Source organism: Copadichromis virginalis, unplaced genomic scaffold, assembly GCF_057382275.1.
Source record: "Copadichromis virginalis isolate Kocher_CV1m ecotype Utaka unplaced genomic scaffold, C_Virginalis_male_GT1.1 unmapped_scaffold_1, whole genome shotgun sequence".
Classification (NCBI taxonomy): Eukaryota; Metazoa; Chordata; class Actinopteri; order Cichliformes; family Cichlidae; genus Copadichromis; species Copadichromis virginalis.
In genome coordinates, this window is record NW_028188589.1 from 76,626 (window position 1) to 97,526 (window position 20,901).

The window sequence follows — 20,901 nt, forward strand, 5'->3', positions numbered from 1 at the left end:
GGGAACAATATAAAAAACCTAAGAAAAGGAAGAAGAAAGTCACGTAAAAGACACAAAGAAAGATAAGACAAACAAAGAGGGAAAAAGTGACACAAACAAAGAAAAGAGAAACTAAGAAAGTCATGTAAAGGACACAAAGAAAGATAAGAAAAAGTCACGTAAAAGACACATAAAGCCTAAGAAAAGGAAGAAGAAAGTCACGTAAAAGACACAAAGAAAGATAAGAAAAACAAAGAGGGAAAAAGGGACACAAACAAAGAAAAGAGAAACTAAGAAAGTCACGTAAAGGACACAAAGAAAGATAAGAAAACTCAAGAAAGAGCATAAGGAAGTCACGTAAAAGACACAAGATAATAATAAGAAAGTCACGTTAAAGACACAAAGAAAGATAAGATAAACAAAGAAGGAATAAGTGACACAAACAGAAAAAATGGAAAGGATATAAAGGAAGGGGGTGCCATTAAAGAAAATATAAAGAACACAGGACGGGATGTCTACAATGCAGGGGGTGCCATATAAACAGAAAGAAGAAAATATAGAAAAAAACAAGTAAACAAGGGTTGAGGTTGAAAGACAAAACGTAAAGAAAGATAGAAAAAGGGAGAATCACGTAAAAGCTGAGAAACAGAAAAAACTTAGAAAAAGAAATCTCAAGAGAAACAAAAGGGGCGGAGACAGCCCAGTATAAAAGGCCCCGAGTGGCAACATAGAGAACAGAAAGACGTTGGGCCAGCCTGAAGAAGGCTGCACCCAGCCGAAACGTCGCGATGGCCCAACGGCAGTGCACTACACCCGCTAAGGGTAATTTTTTGAACAGGGGGCACCGTTCCCAGTCCCATTGATGGACCGTGCATTCAGGTTCCGGCAATAGCCGGGCCTGGTCTTTACCCAACACCTAACCAGCCTGTGCCTCATGGGATTGGTGGTGCCCCTGCCTAATAACTCCCTCCCTAAGAATGGGAATCCCCCCACCCACTAACTTTCCCTAACCCTAACCCCTTTGACCCCCCTCCCCTCCTCCCCCCTCTTATCCCTCACCTAAGGGAACAATATAAAAAACCTAAGAAAAGGAAGAAGAAAGTCACGTAAAAGACACAAAGAAAGATAAGACAAACAAAGAGGGAAAAAGTGACACAAACAAAGAAAAGAGAAACTAAGAAAGTCATGTAAAGGACACAAAGAAAGATAAGAAAAAGTCACGTAAAAGACACATAAAGCCTAAGAAAAGGAAGAAGAAAGTCACGTAAAAGACACAAAGAAAGATAAGAAAAACAAAGAGGGAAAAAGGGACACAAACAAAGAAAAGAGAAACTAAGAAAGTCACGTAAAGGACACAAAGAAAGATAAGAAAACTCAAGAAAGAGCATAAGGAAGTCACGTAAAAGACACAAGATAATAATAAGAAAGTCACGTTAAAGACACAAAGAAAGATAAGATAAACAAAGAAGGAATAAGTGACACAAACAGAAAAAATGGAAAGGATATAAAGGAAGGGGGTGCCATTAAAGAAAATATAAAGAACACAGGACGGGATGTCTACAATGCAGGGGGTGCCATATAAACAGAAAGAAGAAAATATAGAAAAAAACAAGTAAACAAGGGTTGAGGTTGAAAGACAAAACGTAAAGAAAGATAGAAAAAGGGAGAATCACGTAAAAGCTGAGAAACAGAAAAAACTTAGAAAAAGAAATCTCAAGAGAAACAAAAGGGGCGGAGACAGCCCAGTATAAAAGGCCCCGAGTGGCAACATAGAGAACAGAAAGACGTTGGGCCAGCCTGAAGAAGGCTGCACCCAGCCGAAACGTCGCGATGGCCCAACGGCAGTGCACTACACCCGCTAAGGGTAATTTTTTGAACAGGGGGCACCGTTCCCAGTCCCATTGATGGACCGTGCATTCAGGTTCCGGCAATAGCCGGGCCTGGTCTTTACCCAACACCTAACCAGCCTGTGCCTCATGGGATTGGTGGTGCCCCTGCCTAATAACTCCCTCCCTAAGAATGGGAATCCCCCCACCCACTAACTTTCCCTAACCCTAACCCCTTTGACCCCCCTCCCCTCCTCCCCCCTCTTATCCCTCACCTAAGGGAACAATATAAAAAACCTAAGAAAAGGAAGAAGAAAGTCACGTAAAAGACACAAAGAAAGATAAGACAAACAAAGAGGGAAAAAGTGACACAAACAAAGAAAAGAGAAACTAAGAAAGTCATGTAAAGGACACAAAGAAAGATAAGAAAAAGTCACGTAAAAGACACATAAAGCCTAAGAAAAGGAAGAAGAAAGTCACGTAAAAGACACAAAGAAAGATAAGAAAAACAAAGAGGGAAAAAGGGACACAAACAAAGAAAAGAGAAACTAAGAAAGTCACGTAAAGGACACAAAGAAAGATAAGAAAACTCAAGAAAGAGCATAAGGAAGTCACGTAAAAGACACAAGATAATAATAAGAAAGTCACGTTAAAGACACAAAGAAAGATAAGATAAACAAAGAAGGAATAAGTGACACAAACAGAAAAAATGGAAAGGATATAAAGGAAGGGGGTGCCATTAAAGAAAATATAAAGAACACAGGACGGGATGTCTACAATGCAGGGGGTGCCATATAAACAGAAAGAAGAAAATATAGAAAAAAACAAGTAAACAAGGGTTGAGGTTGAAAGACAAAACGTAAAGAAAGATAGAAAAAGGGAGAATCACGTAAAAGCTGAGAAACAGAAAAAACTTAGAAAAAGAAATCTCAAGAGAAACAAAAGGGGCGGAGACAGCCCAGTATAAAAGGCCCCGAGTGGCAACATAGAGAACAGAAAGACGTTGGGCCAGCCTGAAGAAGGCTGCACCCAGCCGAAACGTCGCGATGGCCCAACGGCAGTGCACTACACCCGCTAAGGGTAATTTTTTGAACAGGGGGCACCGTTCCCAGTCCCATTGATGGACCGTGCATTCAGGTTCCGGCAATAGCCGGGCCTGGTCTTTACCCAACACCTAACCAGCCTGTGCCTCATGGGATTGGTGGTGCCCCTGCCTAATAACTCCCTCCCTAAGAATGGGAATCCCCCCACCCACTAACTTTCCCTAACCCTAACCCCTTTGACCCCCCTCCCCTCCTCCCCCCTCTTATCCCTCACCTAAGGGAACAATATAAAAAACCTAAGAAAAGGAAGAAGAAAGTCACGTAAAAGACACAAAGAAAGATAAGACAAACAAAGAGGGAAAAAGTGACACAAACAAAGAAAAGAGAAACTAAGAAAGTCATGTAAAGGACACAAAGAAAGATAAGAAAAAGTCACGTAAAAGACACATAAAGCCTAAGAAAAGGAAGAAGAAAGTCACGTAAAAGACACAAAGAAAGATAAGAAAAACAAAGAGGGAAAAAGGGACACAAACAAAGAAAAGAGAAACTAAGAAAGTCACGTAAAGGACACAAAGAAAGATAAGAAAACTCAAGAAAGAGCATAAGGAAGTCACGTAAAAGACACAAGATAATAATAAGAAAGTCACGTTAAAGACACAAAGAAAGATAAGATAAACAAAGAAGGAATAAGTGACACAAACAGAAAAAATGGAAAGGATATAAAGGAAGGGGGTGCCATTAAAGAAAATATAAAGAACACAGGACGGGATGTCTACAATGCAGGGGGTGCCATATAAACAGAAAGAAGAAAATATAGAAAAAAACAAGTAAACAAGGGTTGAGGTTGAAAGACAAAACGTAAAGAAAGATAGAAAAAGGGAGAATCACGTAAAAGCTGAGAAACAGAAAAAACTTAGAAAAAGAAATCTCAAGAGAAACAAAAGGGGCGGAGACAGCCCAGTATAAAAGGCCCCGAGTGGCAACATAGAGAACAGAAAGACGTTGGGCCAGCCTGAAGAAGGCTGCACCCAGCCGAAACGTCGCGATGGCCCAACGGCAGTGCACTACACCCGCTAAGGGTAATTTTTTGAACAGGGGGCACCGTTCCCAGTCCCATTGATGGACCGTGCATTCAGGTTCCGGCAATAGCCGGGCCTGGTCTTTACCCAACACCTAACCAGCCTGTGCCTCATGGGATTGGTGGTGCCCCTGCCTAATAACTCCCTCCCTAAGAATGGGAATCCCCCCACCCACTAACTTTCCCTAACCCTAACCCCTTTGACCCCCCTCCCCTCCTCCCCCCTCTTATCCCTCACCTAAGGGAACAATATAAAAAACCTAAGAAAAGGAAGAAGAAAGTCACGTAAAAGACACAAAGAAAGATAAGACAAACAAAGAGGGAAAAAGTGACACAAACAAAGAAAAGAGAAACTAAGAAAGTCATGTAAAGGACACAAAGAAAGATAAGAAAAAGTCACGTAAAAGACACATAAAGCCTAAGAAAAGGAAGAAGAAAGTCACGTAAAAGACACAAAGAAAGATAAGAAAAACAAAGAGGGAAAAAGGGACACAAACAAAGAAAGGAGAAACTAAGAAAGTCACGTAAAGGACACAAAGAAAGATAAGAAAACTCAAGAAAGAGCATAAGGAAGTCACGTAAAAGACACAAGATAATAATAAGAAAGTCACGTTAAAGACACAAAGAAAGATAAGATAAACAAAGAAGGAATAAGTGACACAAACAGAAAAAATGGAAAGGATATAAAGGAAGGGGGTGCCATTAAAGAAAATATAAAGAACACAGGACGGGATGTCTACAATGCAGGGGGTGCCATATAAACAGAAAGAAGAAAATATAGAAAAAAACAAGTAAACAAGGGTTGAGGTTGAAAGACAAAACGTAAAGAAAGATAGAAAAAGGGAGAATCACGTAAAAGCTGAGAAACAGAAAAAACTTAGAAAAAGAAATCTCAAGAGAAACAAAAGGGGCGGAGACAGCCCAGTATAAAAGGCCCCGAGTGGCAACATAGAGAACAGAAAGACGTTGGGCCAGCCTGAAGAAGGCTGCACCCAGCCGAAACGTCGCGATGGCCCAACGGCAGTGCACTACACCCGCTAAGGGTAATTTTTTGAACAGGGGGCACCGTTCCCAGTCCCATTGATGGACCGTGCATTCAGGTTCCGGCAATAGCCGGGCCTGGTCTTTACCCAACACCTAACCAGCCTGTGCCTCATGGGATTGGTGGTGCCCCTGCCTAATAACTCCCTCCCTAAGAATGGGAATCCCCCCACCCACTAACTTTCCCTAACCCTAACCCCTTTGACCCCCCTCCCCTCCTCCCCCCTCTTATCCCTCACCTAAGGGAACAATATAAAAAACCTAAGAAAAGGAAGAAGAAAGTCACGTAAAAGACACAAAGAAAGATAAGACAAACAAAGAGGGAAAAAGTGACACAAACAAAGAAAAGAGAAACTAAGAAAGTCATGTAAAGGACACAAAGAAAGATAAGAAAAAGTCACGTAAAAGACACATAAAGCCTAAGAAAAGGAAGAAGAAAGTCACGTAAAAGACACAAAGAAAGATAAGAAAAACAAAGAGGGAAAAAGGGACACAAACAAAGAAAAGAGAAACTAAGAAAGTCACGTAAAGGACACAAAGAAAGATAAGAAAACTCAAGAAAGAGCATAAGGAAGTCACGTAAAAGACACAAGATAATAATAAGAAAGTCACGTTAAAGACACAAAGAAAGATAAGATAAACAAAGAAGGAATAAGTGACACAAACAGAAAAAATGGAAAGGATATAAAGGAAGGGGGTGCCATTAAAGAAAATATAAAGAACACAGGACGGGATGTCTACAATGCAGGGGGTGCCATATAAACAGAAAGAAGAAAATATAGAAAAAAACAAGTAAACAAGGGTTGAGGTTGAAAGACAAAACGTAAAGAAAGATAGAAAAAGGGAGAATCACGTAAAAGCTGAGAAACAGAAAAAACTTAGAAAAAGAAATCTCAAGAGAAACAAAAGGGGCGGAGACAGCCCAGTATAAAAGGCCCCGAGTGGCAACATAGAGAACAGAAAGACGTTGGGCCAGCCTGAAGAAGGCTGCACCCAGCCGAAACGTCGCGATGGCCCAACGGCAGTGCACTACACCCGCTAAGGGTAATTTTTTGAACAGGGGGCACCGTTCCCAGTCCCATTGATGGACCGTGCATTCAGGTTCCGGCAATAGCCGGGCCTGGTCTTTACCCAACACCTAACCAGCCTGTGCCTCATGGGATTGGTGGTGCCCCTGCCTAATAACTCCCTCCCTAAGAATGGGAATCCCCCCACCCACTAACTTTCCCTAACCCTAACCCCTTTGACCCCCCTCCCCTCCTCCCCCCTCTTATCCCTCACCTAAGGGAACAATATAAAAAACCTAAGAAAAGGAAGAAGAAAGTCACGTAAAAGACACAAAGAAAGATAAGACAAACAAAGAGGGAAAAAGTGACACAAACAAAGAAAAGAGAAACTAAGAAAGTCATGTAAAGGACACAAGGAAAGATAAGAAAAAGTCACGTAAAAGACACATAAAGCCTAAGAAAAGGAAGAAGAAAGTCACGTAAAAGACACAAAGAAAGATAAGAAAAACAAAGAGGGAAAAAGGGACACAAACAAAGAAAAGAGAAACTAAGAAAGTCACGTAAAGGACACAAAGAAAGATAAGAAAACTCAAGAAAGAGCATAAGGAAGTCACGTAAAAGACACAAGATAATAATAAGAAAGTCACGTTAAAGACACAAAGAAAGATAAGATAAACAAAGAAGGAATAAGTGACACAAACAGAAAAAATGGAAAGGATATAAAGGAAGGGGGTGCCATTAAAGAAAATATAAAGAACACAGGACGGGATGTCTACAATGCAGGGGGTGCCATATAAACAGAAAGAAGAAAATATAGAAAAAAACAAGTAAACAAGGGTTGAGGTTGAAAGACAAAACGTAAAGAAAGATAGAAAAAGGGAGAATCACGTAAAAGCTGAGAAACAGAAAAAACTTAGAAAAAGAAATCTCAAGAGAAACAAAAGGGGCGGAGACAGCCCAGTATAAAAGGCCCCGAGTGGCAACATAGAGAACAGAAAGACGTTGGGCCAGCCTGAAGAAGGCTGCACCCAGCCGAAACGTCGCGATGGCCCAACGGCAGTGCACTACACCCGCTAAGGGTAATTTTTTGAACAGGGGGCACCGTTCCCAGTCCCATTGATGGACCGTGCATTCAGGTTCCGGCAATAGCCGGGCCTGGTCTTTACCCAACACCTAACCAGCCTGTGCCTCATGGGATTGGTGGTGCCCCTGCCTAATAACTCCCTCCCTAAGAATGGGAATCCCCCCACCCACTAACTTTCCCTAACCCTAACCCCTTTGACCCCCCTCCCCTCCTCCCCCCTCTTATCCCTCACCTAAGGGAACAATATAAAAAACCTAAGAAAAGGAAGAAGAAAGTCACGTAAAAGACACAAAGAAAGATAAGACAAACAAAGAGGGAAAAAGTGACACAAACAAAGAAAAGAGAAACTAAGAAAGTCATGTAAAGGACACAAAGAAAGATAAGAAAAAGTCACGTAAAAGACACATAAAGCCTAAGAAAAGGAAGAAGAAAGTCACGTAAAAGACACAAAGAAAGATAAGAAAAACAAAGAGGGAAAAAGGGACACAAACAAAGAAAAGAGAAACTAAGAAAGTCACGTAAAGGACACAAAGAAAGATAAGAAAACTCAAGAAAGAGCATAAGGAAGTCACGTAAAAGACACAAGATAATAATAAGAAAGTCACGTTAAAGACACAAAGAAAGATAAGATAAACAAAGAAGGAATAAGTGACACAAACAGAAAAAATGGAAAGGATATAAAGGAAGGGGGTGCCATTAAAGAAAATATAAAGAACACAGGACGGGATGTCTACAATGCAGGGGGTGCCATATAAACAGAAAGAAGAAAATATAGAAAAAAACAAGTAAACAAGGGTTGAGGTTGAAAGACAAAACGTAAAGAAAGATAGAAAAAGGGAGAATCACGTAAAAGCTGAGAAACAGAAAAAACTTAGAAAAAGAAATCTCAAGAGAAACAAAAGGGGCGGAGACAGCCCAGTATAAAAGGCCCCGAGTGGCAACATAGAGAACAGAAAGACGTTGGGCCAGCCTGAAGAAGGCTGCACCCAGCCGAAACGTCGCGATGGCCCAACGGCAGTGCACTACACCCGCTAAGGGTAATTTTTTGAACAGGGGGCACCGTTCCCAGTCCCATTGATGGACCGTGCATTCAGGTTCCGGCAATAGCCGGGCCTGGTCTTTACCCAACACCTAACCCCTAACCCCCTAACCCCTAACCCTAACCCCCCTAACCCCGTTCCCTATTCCTACCCCCACCTGCTTCCCTTACCCTAATCCTAACCCCTTCCCTGTCCTAACCCCAACCCCAACCCATATCCTAACCCCAATCCTTTTCCCTTGCCCTAACCCTAACCATTCCCTTGTTCCTACTCCTAACCCTATCCCCTATCCTGTTTCCTTACCCTAACCCTAACCACCTCCCACTCCTAGCCCTAACCCTAACCTATCGTCCCAACCCCTGTCCTATATCCTAACCCTAATTCCCTTCCCTACTCCTACTCCTATTCCTAACCCTAGTCCCATCCCCCTCCCCCTTTCCCCCATCCCCACTATTTTGTTAAATACTTGGTAAAAAAAATATATGTAAAAAAATATGTAACACAATAACTAAATAAATAAATAAATACTTGTCATGAATGTGTAAATATTGAGTTTAAAAACTTGTGTGTAAATAGTAATTTTATTTTATATATATGCGCACCATTTAGTTCATATCAGTTCATATGGTGTAGGTTTAATTCATTAAAATCCTGTGGGTAAGGTTTAAAAACGTTTAAAATCATTTGTACTGTGGGGTTTTCTTTTTCTTTTTCTTTTTCTTTTTCTTTTGGAGCCAGAGCTTATTTAAGGGATGAGCCTGCAGGCCAGGCTCATTCTTTCGCTGCCCTTCGACGAAGACAGTCGCTTTTTCTGCAGCAGACGTATTTCAGTTAGTTTTGAGTGTGCCCAGGCCTGAAGAAGACCACATTTGGTCGAAACGTCGCCACAGTGGCACACGATTAGTTTTTTTTGAGCCCTTTTCAGGGCATTTTTAGTTTCTTGAACCCTTTCCAGGGCATTTTTAGTTTTTAAGAGTTTCATTCTCTCTTTTTTGGTTTTTCTAAAAAATAAAAAACTTAAAAAACATTAAAAAAACACAAAAAACAACAAAAAAATATTGAAAAAACTTTGCTTGGCCCTCCATCATGGCTGATGAAGGGTGGCAGCAGGTCCGCTATGGGAGGAGGGGTCGCTCCCGTATGCGGCCCGACACTTATCGACCCCAATCTCGAGACCAGGACTGGTTTTTATGGAACCGGGGAGGGAGGGGCCCAGGAGGGAAGGACCGTGCATTCTTCGGTCCCCCCCAGGGGGGACGGAGCCATAACCAATGTCCTAACCCTAAGAAAGTAGAGTAAGAAAACTAAACAGAAAACCAAAAAAGGAAAAAAACACAAAGCACCGTAGGGAGGAGTCAAAAAAGCCTATAAAAGGAGGGGCAGAGAGAAGTCTCCTTTATTTGAATTTGGCCACGGATGCATGAGCACAGCCTGAAGAAGGCACAACACTGCCGAAAGCTAGCGCAAGCCATGCATCACAAATAAAAATGTTTTGTTTGTTATTTTAGTTTGTTATTTTAGTTTGTTATTTTTGGGGGAGGTTTATTTAAATTTTATTCATTTTCATGTTTACTTATGGCCTAAAAAACTAATTTGAAACCTAAAATTTGGAATTCATGAAAAACAACACGGAGACTGAAATTCATTGGAAAAACATAAATTTTATTAAAAGCACAATTAAAAACCAGTTGATTGAAAACTAAAAGCAAGGTAAAAACAATTAAAAACCTGTAAGAAAAGCAAAATTAATACAATTGGATTTAAAACAACAATAATTAAAAACCTGTAAGAAAAGCAAAATTAATACAATTGGATTTAAAACAACAATAATAAAAATACGGTACTTACCTGGAAGCCTAAATTAGGAAGGTACTTACCTGAATTTGGACCTGGAGAGTGACGGACACGGAAGACGGGGTGGCGATAACGTGGTGGGCCGCGGGAAGGGTCACGGTATGGCCCGTGCACCACTCCTGCCCTCCTCGTGCAGGGAGGAGTTTCATTCCCCTTACCTAACCCTAACCCTAACCCCTAACCCTAACCCTGTGTGTGTGTGTGTGTGTTGACAGAGAGAGAGAGAGAGAGAGAGAGAGAGAGAGAGGGAGAGATACAAAGGAATGTAATTCAAATTTTGCACTTCAGACCTTACAGTGTGTGTGTGTGTGTGTGTGTGTGTGTGTGTGTGTGTGTGTGTGTGTGTGTCTGTCTGTCTTTTACACAAAAAATGCACTTGCAACAACTTTAATATGGAATGTACTGGACTTCCCAGCTAGGCGCCCTCCTGTGGACGACAGGTGCAATCCCAGTTGCACAGCACTTGACCAGCTTCTGTGTGTGTGTGTGTGTGACAGACAGACAGACAGACAGACAGAGAGGGAGATTCAAAGCATCAGGACCAGGAGATGACACAGTGCTCCAAAGGCCTGGTTCTGCTGCCTCCTCCTCCACCCACCTGCTGCAGACGCTTCTGTGAAGGGAAACTGCTACATGTTATGTCACCGATCCCTGCCATGCTGCGTGTCTAACGACCCGGCAGGGCCTGCTGAGTACAGTGGTGGTGGAATCGGCCCGATCGGACACTCCTATCTGCCACTTTGACCTTTTTATTCCGTCAAATTTGGACCCATTTACACCAAGTCCAGAACCGTTGGTGCTATCGACATGGGGTCTTCACCAGGGTGTCCGGAGCACCCCGAAACCCCCCCGTAGACACCACTTTCATCCCTCTACGACACTTACTTTCCCAGTTATTCCATTTTATTCCGTCAAGCTCTGGCTATTACCCCCTAACCTAACCAACCCTCATCATACCTGCATTTGTCCACTGGAGGGAGACAAAAACACCAAGCTCTGAGATTCAAATTTTGAACTGCAGACCTCACAGTGTCTGTGTGTGTGTGTGTGTGTGTGTGTGTGTGTGTGTGTGTGTGTGTGTGTGTGACAGAGAGAGAGAGAGAGTGACACTTGCTGTGTATTTAAGAAACAAACGCTCAAAGAAACCAAACAGAATGACACAGGCAGAAAGACACTGTTTTATTTTGGTAACCAATGATGCATTTCTTCTCCCCTTGTACAGTACACCCTGAAGCCGTGTGTGGACCAGGAGATCAGCAGAACAGGAACCACAGAGCGTCAGCGGCAGACATCCAAGCTGCACAGGGCACACGCAGCACCAGGCAGAATTAATGACGTCCCTGATCCACAGCTCAAGCCCAGCCACCCGCTGCCTCCTCGCCGCCTCCTCCCGGGACCTTCAAGGACCACCCACCAGCCACTGGTACACATTCCAATCTTACACAATGGCCCCAGCATCACAGGGCATCTCCTGACATTAAAATCTATCCTGATTTCTGTTGTTTTTCCCTCATCTCTGAGCCGCTGAGTGTGAGTGTGTGTGTGTGTGTGTGTGTGTGTGTGTGTGTGTGTCTCTCTCTTTTACACAAAAAACACATGTCAGTTGTTAAGGAAAATGTTATAAAACACTTCTTCAGTAAAGACTCAGAGAAGAGAAACACACAGAACTTCTTGCTAGCAAGGGCAGCCTCCACTCTAAGAGACTCCAGTGAGAGAACTGCCCCGGTCTTTATTTTATACTCCATTGAGCGTGTGTGTGTGCGTGTGTGTGTGTGTGTGTGTGTTGACAGAGAGAGAGAGAGAGAGACAGAGAGAGAGAGAGAGAGGGAGAGATACAAAGGAATGTAATTCAAATTTTGCACTTCAGACCTTACAGTGTGTGTGTGTGTGTGTGTGTGTGTGTGTGTGTGTGTTGACAGAGAGAGAGAGAGAGAGAGAGAGAGACAGAGAGAGAGAGAGAGAGAGAGAGAGAGAGAGGGAGAGATACAAAGGAATGTAATTCAAATTTTGCACTTCAGACCTTACAGTGTGTGTGTGTGTGTGTGTGTGTGTGTGTGTGTCTGTCTTTTACACAAAAAATGCACTTGCAACAACTTTAATATGGAATGTACTGGACTTCCCAGCTAGGCGCCCTCCTGTGGATGACAGGTGCAATTGATTGTCAAAAGCAGATATCTAACAGCTTCTGACACTTTGTACCGCATTGAGCCAGCAGAGGGAGCCCCCCTGGTTCAATCCCAGTTGCACAGCAGTTGTGACCAGCTTCTGTCTGTGTGCTTTGGTGTGTGTGAGTGTGTGTGTGTGTGTGTGTGTTGACAGAGAGAGAGAGAGAGAGAGACAGAGAGAGAGAGAGAGAGAGAGAGAGAGAGAGAGGGAGAGATGCAAAGGAATGTAATTCAAATTTTGCACTTCAGACCTTACAGTGTGTGTGTGTGTGTGTGTGTGTGTGTGTGTGTGTGTGTGTTGACAGAGAGAGAGAGAGAGAGAGAGAGACAGAGAGAGAGAGAGAGAGAGAGAGAGAGGGAGAGATACAAAGGAATGTAATTCAAATTTTGCACTTCAGACCTTACAGTGTGTGTGTGTGTGTGTGTGTGTGTGTGTGTGTGTGTGTCTGTCTTTTACACAAAAAATGCACTTGCAACAACTTTAATATGGAATGTACTGGACTTCCCAGCTAGGCGCCCTCCTGTGGATGACAGGTGCAATTGATTGTCAAAAGCAGATATCTAACAGCTTCTGACACTTTGTACCGCATTGAGCCAGCAGAGGGAGCCCCCCTGGTTCAATCCCAGTTGCACAGCAGTTGTGACCAGCTTCTGTCTGTGTGCTTTGGTGTGTGTGAGTGTGTGTGTGTGTGTGTGTGTTGACAGAGAGAGAGAGAGAGAGACAGAGAGAGAGAGAGAGAGAGAGAGAGAGAGAGAGAGAGAGGGAGAGATACAAAGGAATGTAATTCAAATTTTGCACTTCAGACCTTACTCTGTGTGTGTGTGTGTGTGTGTGTGTGTGTGTGTGTCTGTCTTTTACACAAAAAATGCACTTGCAACAACTTTAATATGGAATGTACTGGACTTCCCAGCTAGGCGCCCTCCTGTGGACGACAGGTGCAATCCCAGTTGCACAGCACTTGACCAGCTTCTGTGTGTGTGTGTGTGTGTGACAGACAGACAGACAGACAGAGAGGGAGATTCAAAGCATCAGGACCAGGAGATGACACAGTGCTCCAAAGGCCTGGTTCTGCTGCCTCCTCCTCCACCCACCTGCTGCAGACGCTTCTGTGAAGGGAAACTGCTACATGTTATGTCACCGATCCCTGCCATGCTGCGTGTCTAACGACCCGGCAGGGCCTGCTGAGTACAGTGGTGGTGGAATCGGCCCGATCGGACACTCCTATCTGCCACTTTGACCTTTTTATTCCGTCAAATTTGGACCCATTTACACCAAGTCCAGAACCGTTGGTGCTATCGACATGGGGTCTTCACCAGCGCGTGCGGAGCGGCAGAAAATCCCCACGTAGACACCACTTTCATCCCTCTACGACACTTACTTTCCCAGTTATTCCATTTTATTCCGTCAAGCTCTGGCTAAATCCCCTTAACCTAACCAACCCTAATCATACCTGCATTTGTCCACTGGAGGGAGACAAAAACACCAAGCTCTGAGATTCAAATTTTGAACTGCAGACCTCACAGTGTCTGTGTGTGTGTGTGTGTGTGTGCGCTTTGGTGTGTGTGTGTGTGTGTGTGTGTGTGTGTGTGTGTGTGTGTGTGTGTGTGTGTGTGTGTGTGTGTGTGTGTGTGACAGAGAGAGAGAGAGAGAGAGAGTGACACTTGCTGTGTATTTAAGAAACAAACGCTCAAAGAAACCAAACAGAATGACACAGGCAGAAAGACACTGTTTTATTTTGGTAACCAATGATGCATTTCTTCTTCCCTTGTACAGTGCACCCTGAAGCCGTGTGTGGACCAGGAGATCAGCAGAACAGGAACCACAGAGCGTCAGCGGCAGACATCCAAGCTGCACAGGGCTTACGCAGCACCAGGCAGAATTAATGACGTCCCTGATCCACAGCTCAAGCCCAGCCACCCGCTGCCTCCTCGCCGCCTCCTCCCGGGACCTTCAAGGACCACCCACCAGCCACTGGTACACATTCCAATCTTACACAATGGCCCCAGCATCACAGGGCATCTCCTGACATTAAAATCTATCCTGATTTCTGTTGTTTTTCCCTCATCTCTGAGCCGCTGAGTGTGTGTGTGTGTGTGTGTGTGTGTGTGTGTGTGTCTCTCTCTCTTTTACACAAAAAACACATGTCAGTTGTTAAGGAAAATGTTATAAAACACTTCTTCAGTAAAGACTCAGAGAAGAGAAACACACAGAACTTCTTGCTAGCAAGGGCAGCCTCCACTCTAAGAGACTCCAGTGAGAGAACTGCCCCGGTCTTTATTTTATACTCCATTGAGCGTGTGTGTGTGTGTGTGTTGACAGAGAGAGAGAGAGAGAGACAGAGAGAGAGAGAGAGAGGGAGAGATACAAAGGAATGTAATTCAAATTTTGCACTTCAGACCTTACTGTGTGTGTGTGTGTGTGTGTGTGTGTCTGTCTTTTACACAAAAAATGCACTTGCAACAACTTTAATATGGAATGTACTGGACTTCCCAGCTAGGCGCCCTCCTGTGGACGACAGGTGCAATTGATTGTCAAAAGCAGATATCTAACACCTTCTGACACTTTGTACCGCATTGAGCCAGCAGAGGGAGCCCCCCTGGTTCAATCCCAGTTGCACAGCAGTTGTGACCAGCTTCTGTCTGTGTGCTTTGGTGTGTGTGAGTGTGTGTGTGTGTGTGTGTGTTGACAGAGAGAGAGAGAGACAGAGAGAGAGAGAGAGAGAGAGAGGGAGAGATACAAAGGAATGTAATTCAAATTTTGCACTTCAGACCTTACAGTGTGTGTGTGTGTGTGTGTGTGTGTGTGTGTGTTGACAGAGAGAGAGAGAGAGAGAGAGAGAGAGGGAGAGATACAAAGGAATGTAATTCAAATTTTGCACTTCAGACCTTACTGTGTGTGTGTGTGTGTGTGTGTGTGTTGACAGAGAGAGAGAGAGAGAGAGAGAGAGAGAGAGAGAGAGGGAGAGATACAAAGGAATGTAATTCAAATTTTGCACTTCAGACCTTACAGTGTGTGTGTGTGTGTGTGTGTGTGTTGACAGAGAGAGAGAGAGAGAGAGAGAGAGAGGGAGAGATACAAAGGAATGTAATTCAAATTTTGCACTTCAGACCTTACTGTGTGTGTGTGTGTGTGTGTTGACAGAGAGAGAGAGAGAGAGAGAGAGAGAGAGAGAGAGAGAGGGAGAGATACAAAGGAATGTAATTCAAATTTTGCACTTCAGACCTTACAGTGTGTGTGTGTGTGTGTGTGTGTGTGTGTGTGTGTGTGTGTGTGTGTGTGTGTCTGTCTTTTACACAAAAAATGCACTTGCAACAACTTTAATATGGAATGTACTGGACTTCCCAGCTAGGCGCCCTCCTGTGGACGACAGGTGCAATCCCAGTTGCACAGCACTTGACCAGCTTCTGTGTGTGTGTGTGTGTGACAGACAGACAGACAGACAGACAGAGAGGGAGATTCAAAGCATCAGGACCAGGAGATGACACAGTGCTCCAAAGGCCTGGTTCTGCTGCCTCCTCCTCCACCCACCTGCTGCAGACGCTTCTGTGAAGGGAAACTGCTACATGTTATGTCACCGATCCCTGCCATGCTGCGTGTCTAACGACCCGGCAGGGCCTGCTGAGTACAGTGGTGGTGGAATCGGCCCGATCGGACACTCCTATCTGCCACTTTGACCTTTTTATTCCGTCAAATTTGGACCCATTTACACCAAGTCCAGAACCGTTGGTGCTATCGACATGGGGTCTTCACCAGCGCGTGCGGAGCGGCAGAAAATCCCCACGTAGACACCACTTTCATCCCTCTACGACACTTACTTTCCCAGTTATTCCATTTTATTCCGTCAAGCTCTGGCTAAATCCCCTTAACCTAACCAACCCTAATCATACCTGCATTTGTCCACTGGAGGGAGACAAAAACACCAAGCTCTGAGATTCAAATTTTGAACTGCAGACCTCACAGTGTCTGTGTGTGTGTGTGTGTGTGTGTGTGTGCGCTTTGGTGTGTGTGTGTGTGTGTGTGTGTGTGTGTGTGTGTGTGTGTGTGTGTGTGTGTGTGTGACAGAGAGAGAGAGAGAGAGAGAGTGACACTTGCTGTGTATTTAAGAAACAAACGCTCAAAGAAACCAAACAGAATGACACAGGCAGAAAGACACTGTTTTATTTTGGTAACCAATGATGCATTTCTTCTCCCCTTGTACAGTGCACCCTGAAGCCGTGTGTGGACCAGGAGATCAGCAGAACAGGAACCACAGAGCGTCAGCGGCAGACATCCAAGCTGCACAGGGCTTACGCAGCACCAGGCAGAATTAATGACGTCCCTGATCCACAGCTCAAGCCCAGCCACCCGCTGCCTCCTCGCCGCCTCCTCCCGGGACCTTCAAGGACCACCCACCAGCCACTGGTACACATTCCAATCTTACACAATGGCCCCAGCATCACAGGGCATCTCCTGACATTAAAATCTATCCTGATTTCTGTTGTTTTTCCCTCATCTCTGAGCCGCTGAGTGTGTGTGTGTGTGTGTGTGTGTGTGTGTGTCTCTCTCTCTTTTACACAAAAAACACATGTCAGTTGTTAAGGAAAATGTTATAAAACACTTCTTCAGTAAAGACTCAGAGAAGAGAAACACACAGAACTTCTTGCTAGCAAGGGCAGCCTCCACTCTAAGAGACTCCAGTGAGAGAACTGCCCCGGTCTTTATTTTATACTCCATTGAGCGTGTGTGTGTGTGTGTGTGTGTGTGTGTGTTGACAGAGAGAGAGAGAGAGAGACAGAGAGAGAGAGAGAGAGGGAGAGATACAAAGGAATGTAATTCAAATTTTGCACTTCAGACCTTACTGTGTGTGTGTGTGTGTGTGTGTGTGTGTGTCTGTCTTTTACACAAAAAATGCACTTGCAACAACTTTAATATGGAATGTACTGGACTTCCCAGCTAGGCGCCCTCCTGTGGACGACAGGTGCAATTGATTGTCAAAAGCAGATATCTAACACCTTCTGACACTTTGTACCGCATTGAGCCAGCAGAGGGAGCCCCCCTGGTTCAATCCCAGTTGCACAGCAGTTGTGACCAGCTTCTGTCTGTGTGCTTTGGTGTGTGTGAGTGTGTGTGTGTGTGTGTGTGTTGACAGAGAGAGAGAGAGACAGAGAGAGAGAGAGAGGGAGAGATACAAAGGAATGTAATTCAAATTTTGCACTTCAGACCTTACAGTGTGTGTGTGTGTGTGTGTGTGTGTTGACAGAGAGAGAGAGAGAGAGAGAGAGAGAGGGAGAGATACAAAGGAATGTAATTCAAATTTTGCACTTCAGACCTTACAGTGTGTGTGTGTGTGTGTGTGTGTGTGTGTGTGTGTGTGTGTGTGTGTGTGTGTGTGTGTGTGTCTGTCTTTTACACAAAAAATGCACTTGCAACAACTTTAATATGGAATGTACTGGACTTCCCAGCTAGGCGCCCTCCTGTGGACGACAGGTGCAATCCCAGTTGCACAGCACTTGACCAGCTTCTGTGTGTGTGTGTGTGTGTGACAGACAGACAGACAGACAGAGAGGGAGATTCAAAGCATCAGGACCAGGAGATGACACAGTGCTCCAAAGGCCTGGTTCTGCTGCCTCCTCCTCCACCCACCTGCTGCAGACGCTTCTGTGAAGGGAAACTGCTACATGTTATGTCACCGATCCCTGCCATGCTGCGTGTCTAACGACCCGGCAGGGCCTGCTGAGTACAGTGGTGGTGGAATCGGCCCGATCGGACACTCCTATCTGCCACTTTGACCTTTTTATTCCGTCAAATTTGGACCCATTTACACCAAGTCCAGAACCGTTGGTGCTATCGACATGGGGTCTTCACCAGCGCGTGCGGAGCGGCAGAAAATCCCCACGTAGACACCACTTTCATCCCTCTACGACACTTACTTTCCCAGTTATTCCATTTTATTCCGTCAAGCTCTGGCTAAATCCCCTTAACCTAACCAACCCTAATCATACCTGCATTTGTCCACTGGAGGGAGACAAAAACACCAAGCTCTGAGATTCAAATTTTGAACTGCAGACCTCACAGTGTCTGTGTGTGTGTGTGTGTGTGTGTGTGTGTGTGTGCGCTTTGGTGTGTGTGTGTGTGTGTGTGTGTGTGTGTGTGTGTGTGACAGAGAGAGAGAGAGAGAGAGAGTGACACTTGCTGTGTATTTAAGAAACAAACGCTCAAAGAAACCAAACAGAATGACACAGGCAGAAAGACACTGTTTTATTTTGGTAACCAATGATGCATTTCTTCTTCCCTTGTACAGTGCACCCTGAAGCCGTGTGTGGACCAGGAGATCAGCAGAACAGGAACCACAGAGCGTCAGCGGCAGACATCCAAGCTGCACAGGGCTTACGCAGCACCAGGCAGAATTAATGACGTCCCTGATCCACAGCTCAAGCCCAGCCACCCGCTGCCTCCTCGCCGCCTCCTCCCGGGACCTTCAAGGACCACCCACCAGCCACTGGTACACATTCCAATCTTACACAATGGCCCCAGCATCACAGGGCATCTCCTGACATTAAAATCTATCCTGATTTCTGTTGTTTTTCCCTCATCTCTGAGCCGCTGAGTGTGTGTGTGTGTGTGTGTGTGTGTGTGTGTGTGTGTCTCTCTCTCTTTTACACAAAAAACACATGTCAGTTGTTAAGGAAAATGTTATAAAACACTTCTTCAGTAAAGACTCAGAGAAGAGAAACACACAGAACTTCTTGCTAGCAAGGGCAGCCTCCACTCTAAGAGACTCCAGTGAGAGAACTGCCCCGGTCTTTATTTTATACTCCATTGAGCGTGTGTGTGTGTGTGTGTGTGTGTTGACAGAGAGAGAGAGAGAGAGACAGAGAGAGAGAGAGAGAGGGAGAGATACAAAGGAATGTAATTCAAATTTTGCACTTCAGACCTTACTGTGTGTGTGTGTGTGTGTGTGTGTGTGTGTGTCTGTCTTTTACACAAAAAATGCACTTGCAACAACTTTAATATGGAATGTACTGGACTTCCCAGCTAGGCGCCCTCCTGTGGACGACAGGTGCAATTGATTGTCAAAAGCAGATATCTAACACCTTCTGACACTTTGTACCGCATTGAGCCAGCAGAGGGAGCCCCCCTGGTTCAATCCCAGTTGCACAGCAGTTGTGACCAGCTTCTGTCTGTGTGCTTTGGTGTGTGTGAGTGTGTGTGTGTGTGTGTGTGTGTTGACAGAGAGAGAGAGAGACAGAGAGAGAGAGAGAGAGAGAGAGAGGGAGAGATACAAAGGAATGTAATTCAAATTTTGCACTTCAGACCTTACAGTGTGTGTGTGTGTGTGTGTGTGTGTGTGTTGACAGAGAGAGAGAGAGAGAGAGAGAGAGGGAGAGATACAAAGGAATGTAATTCAAATTTTGCACTTCAGACCTTACTGTGTGTGTGTGTGTGTGTGTGTGTGTGTGTGTGTGTGTGTTGACAGAGAGAGAGAGAGAGAGAGAGAGAGAGAGAGGGAGAGATACAAAGGAATGTAATTCAAATTTTGCACTTCAGACCTTACAGTGTGTGTGTGTGTGTGTGTGTGTGTGTGTGTGTGTGTGTGTGTGTGTGTGTCTGTCTTTTACACAAAAAATGCACTTGCAACAACTTTAATATGGAATGTACTGGACTTCCCAGCTAGGCGCCCTCCTGTGGACGACAGGTGCAATCCCAGTTGCACAGCACTTGACCAGCTTCTGTGTGTGTGTGTGTGTGACAGACAGACAGACAGACAGAGAGGGAGATTCAAAGCATCAGGACCAGGAGATGACACAGTGCTCCAAAGGCCTGGTTCTGCTGCCTCCTCCTCCACCCACCTGCTGCAGACGCTTCTGTGAAGGGAAACTGCTACATGTTATGTCACCGATCCCTGCCATGCTGCGTGTCTAACGACCCGGCAGGGCCTGCTGAGTACAGTGGTGGTGGAATCGGCCCGATCGGACACTCCTATCTGCCACTTTGACCTTTTTATTCCGTCAAATTTGGACCCATTTACACCAAGTCCAGAACCGTTGGTGCTATCGACATGGGGTCTTCACCAGCGCGTGCGGAGCGGCAGAAAATCCCCACGTAGACACCACTTTCATCCCTCTACGACACTTACTTTCCCAGTTATTCCATTTTATTCCGTCAAGCTCTGGCTAAATCCCCTTAACCTAACCAACCCTAATCATACCTGCATTTGTCCACTGGAGGGAGACAAAAACACCAAGCTCTGAGATTCAAATTTTGAACTGCAGACCTCACAGTGTCTGTGTGTGTGTGTGTGTGTGTGCGCTTTGGTGTGTGTGTGTGTGTGTGTGTGTGTGTGTGTGTGTGTGTGTGTGTGTGTGTGTGTGTGTGTGACAGAGAGAGAGAGAGAGAGAGAGTGACACTTGCTGTGTATTTAAGAAACAAACGCTCAAAGAAACCAAACAGAATGACACAGGCAGAAAGACACTGTTTTATTTTGGTAACCAATGATGCATTTCTTCTTCCCTTGTACAGTGCACCCTGAAGCCGTGTGTGGACCAGGAGATCAGCAGAACAGGAACCACAGAGCGTCAGCGGCAGACATCCAAGCTGCACAGGGCTTACGCAGCACCAGGCAGAATTAATGACGTCCCTGATCCACAGCTCAAGCCCAGCCACCCGCTGCCTCCTCGCCGCCTCCTCCCGGGACCTTCAAGGACCACCCACCAGCCACTGGTACACATTCCAATCTTACACAATGGCCCCAGCATCACAGGGCATCTCCTGACATTAAAATCTATCCTGATTTCTGTTGTTTT

The 20,901-nt window shown here is 44.9% G+C and overlaps 1 protein-coding gene across 1 annotated transcript; it reads left to right on the top strand.

Annotated features, from left to right (window-relative positions):
• Nucleotides 1–9,184: 9,184 nt before the first annotated feature.
• On the top strand, nt 9,185–20,870 carry LOC146679431 (uncharacterized). Its single transcript, XM_085450368.1, has 7 exons — nt 9,185–9,208; nt 11,175–11,375; nt 13,892–14,092; nt 16,319–16,519; nt 18,399–18,599; nt 20,618–20,818; nt 20,859–20,870. The coding sequence occupies exons 1-7, from the start codon at nt 9,185–9,187 to the stop codon at nt 20,868–20,870; spliced, it is 1,041 nt and encodes a 346-aa protein (XP_085306494.1).
• The last annotated feature ends 31 nt before the right edge of the window (nt 20,871–20,901 follow it).

Coding starts and splice junctions, on each gene's coding strand:
- LOC146679431 (XM_085450368.1), top strand. CDS start 9,185: ATGGCTGATGAAGGGTGGCAGCAG. Junction 9,209..11,174: donor CTGATGAAGGGTGGCAGCAG/GTCCGCTATGGG, acceptor CCCCTTGTACAG/TACACCCTGAAGCCGTGTGT. Junction 14,093..16,318: donor GGACCACCCACCAGCCACTG/GTACACATTCCA, acceptor CCCCTTGTACAG/TGCACCCTGAAGCCGTGTGT.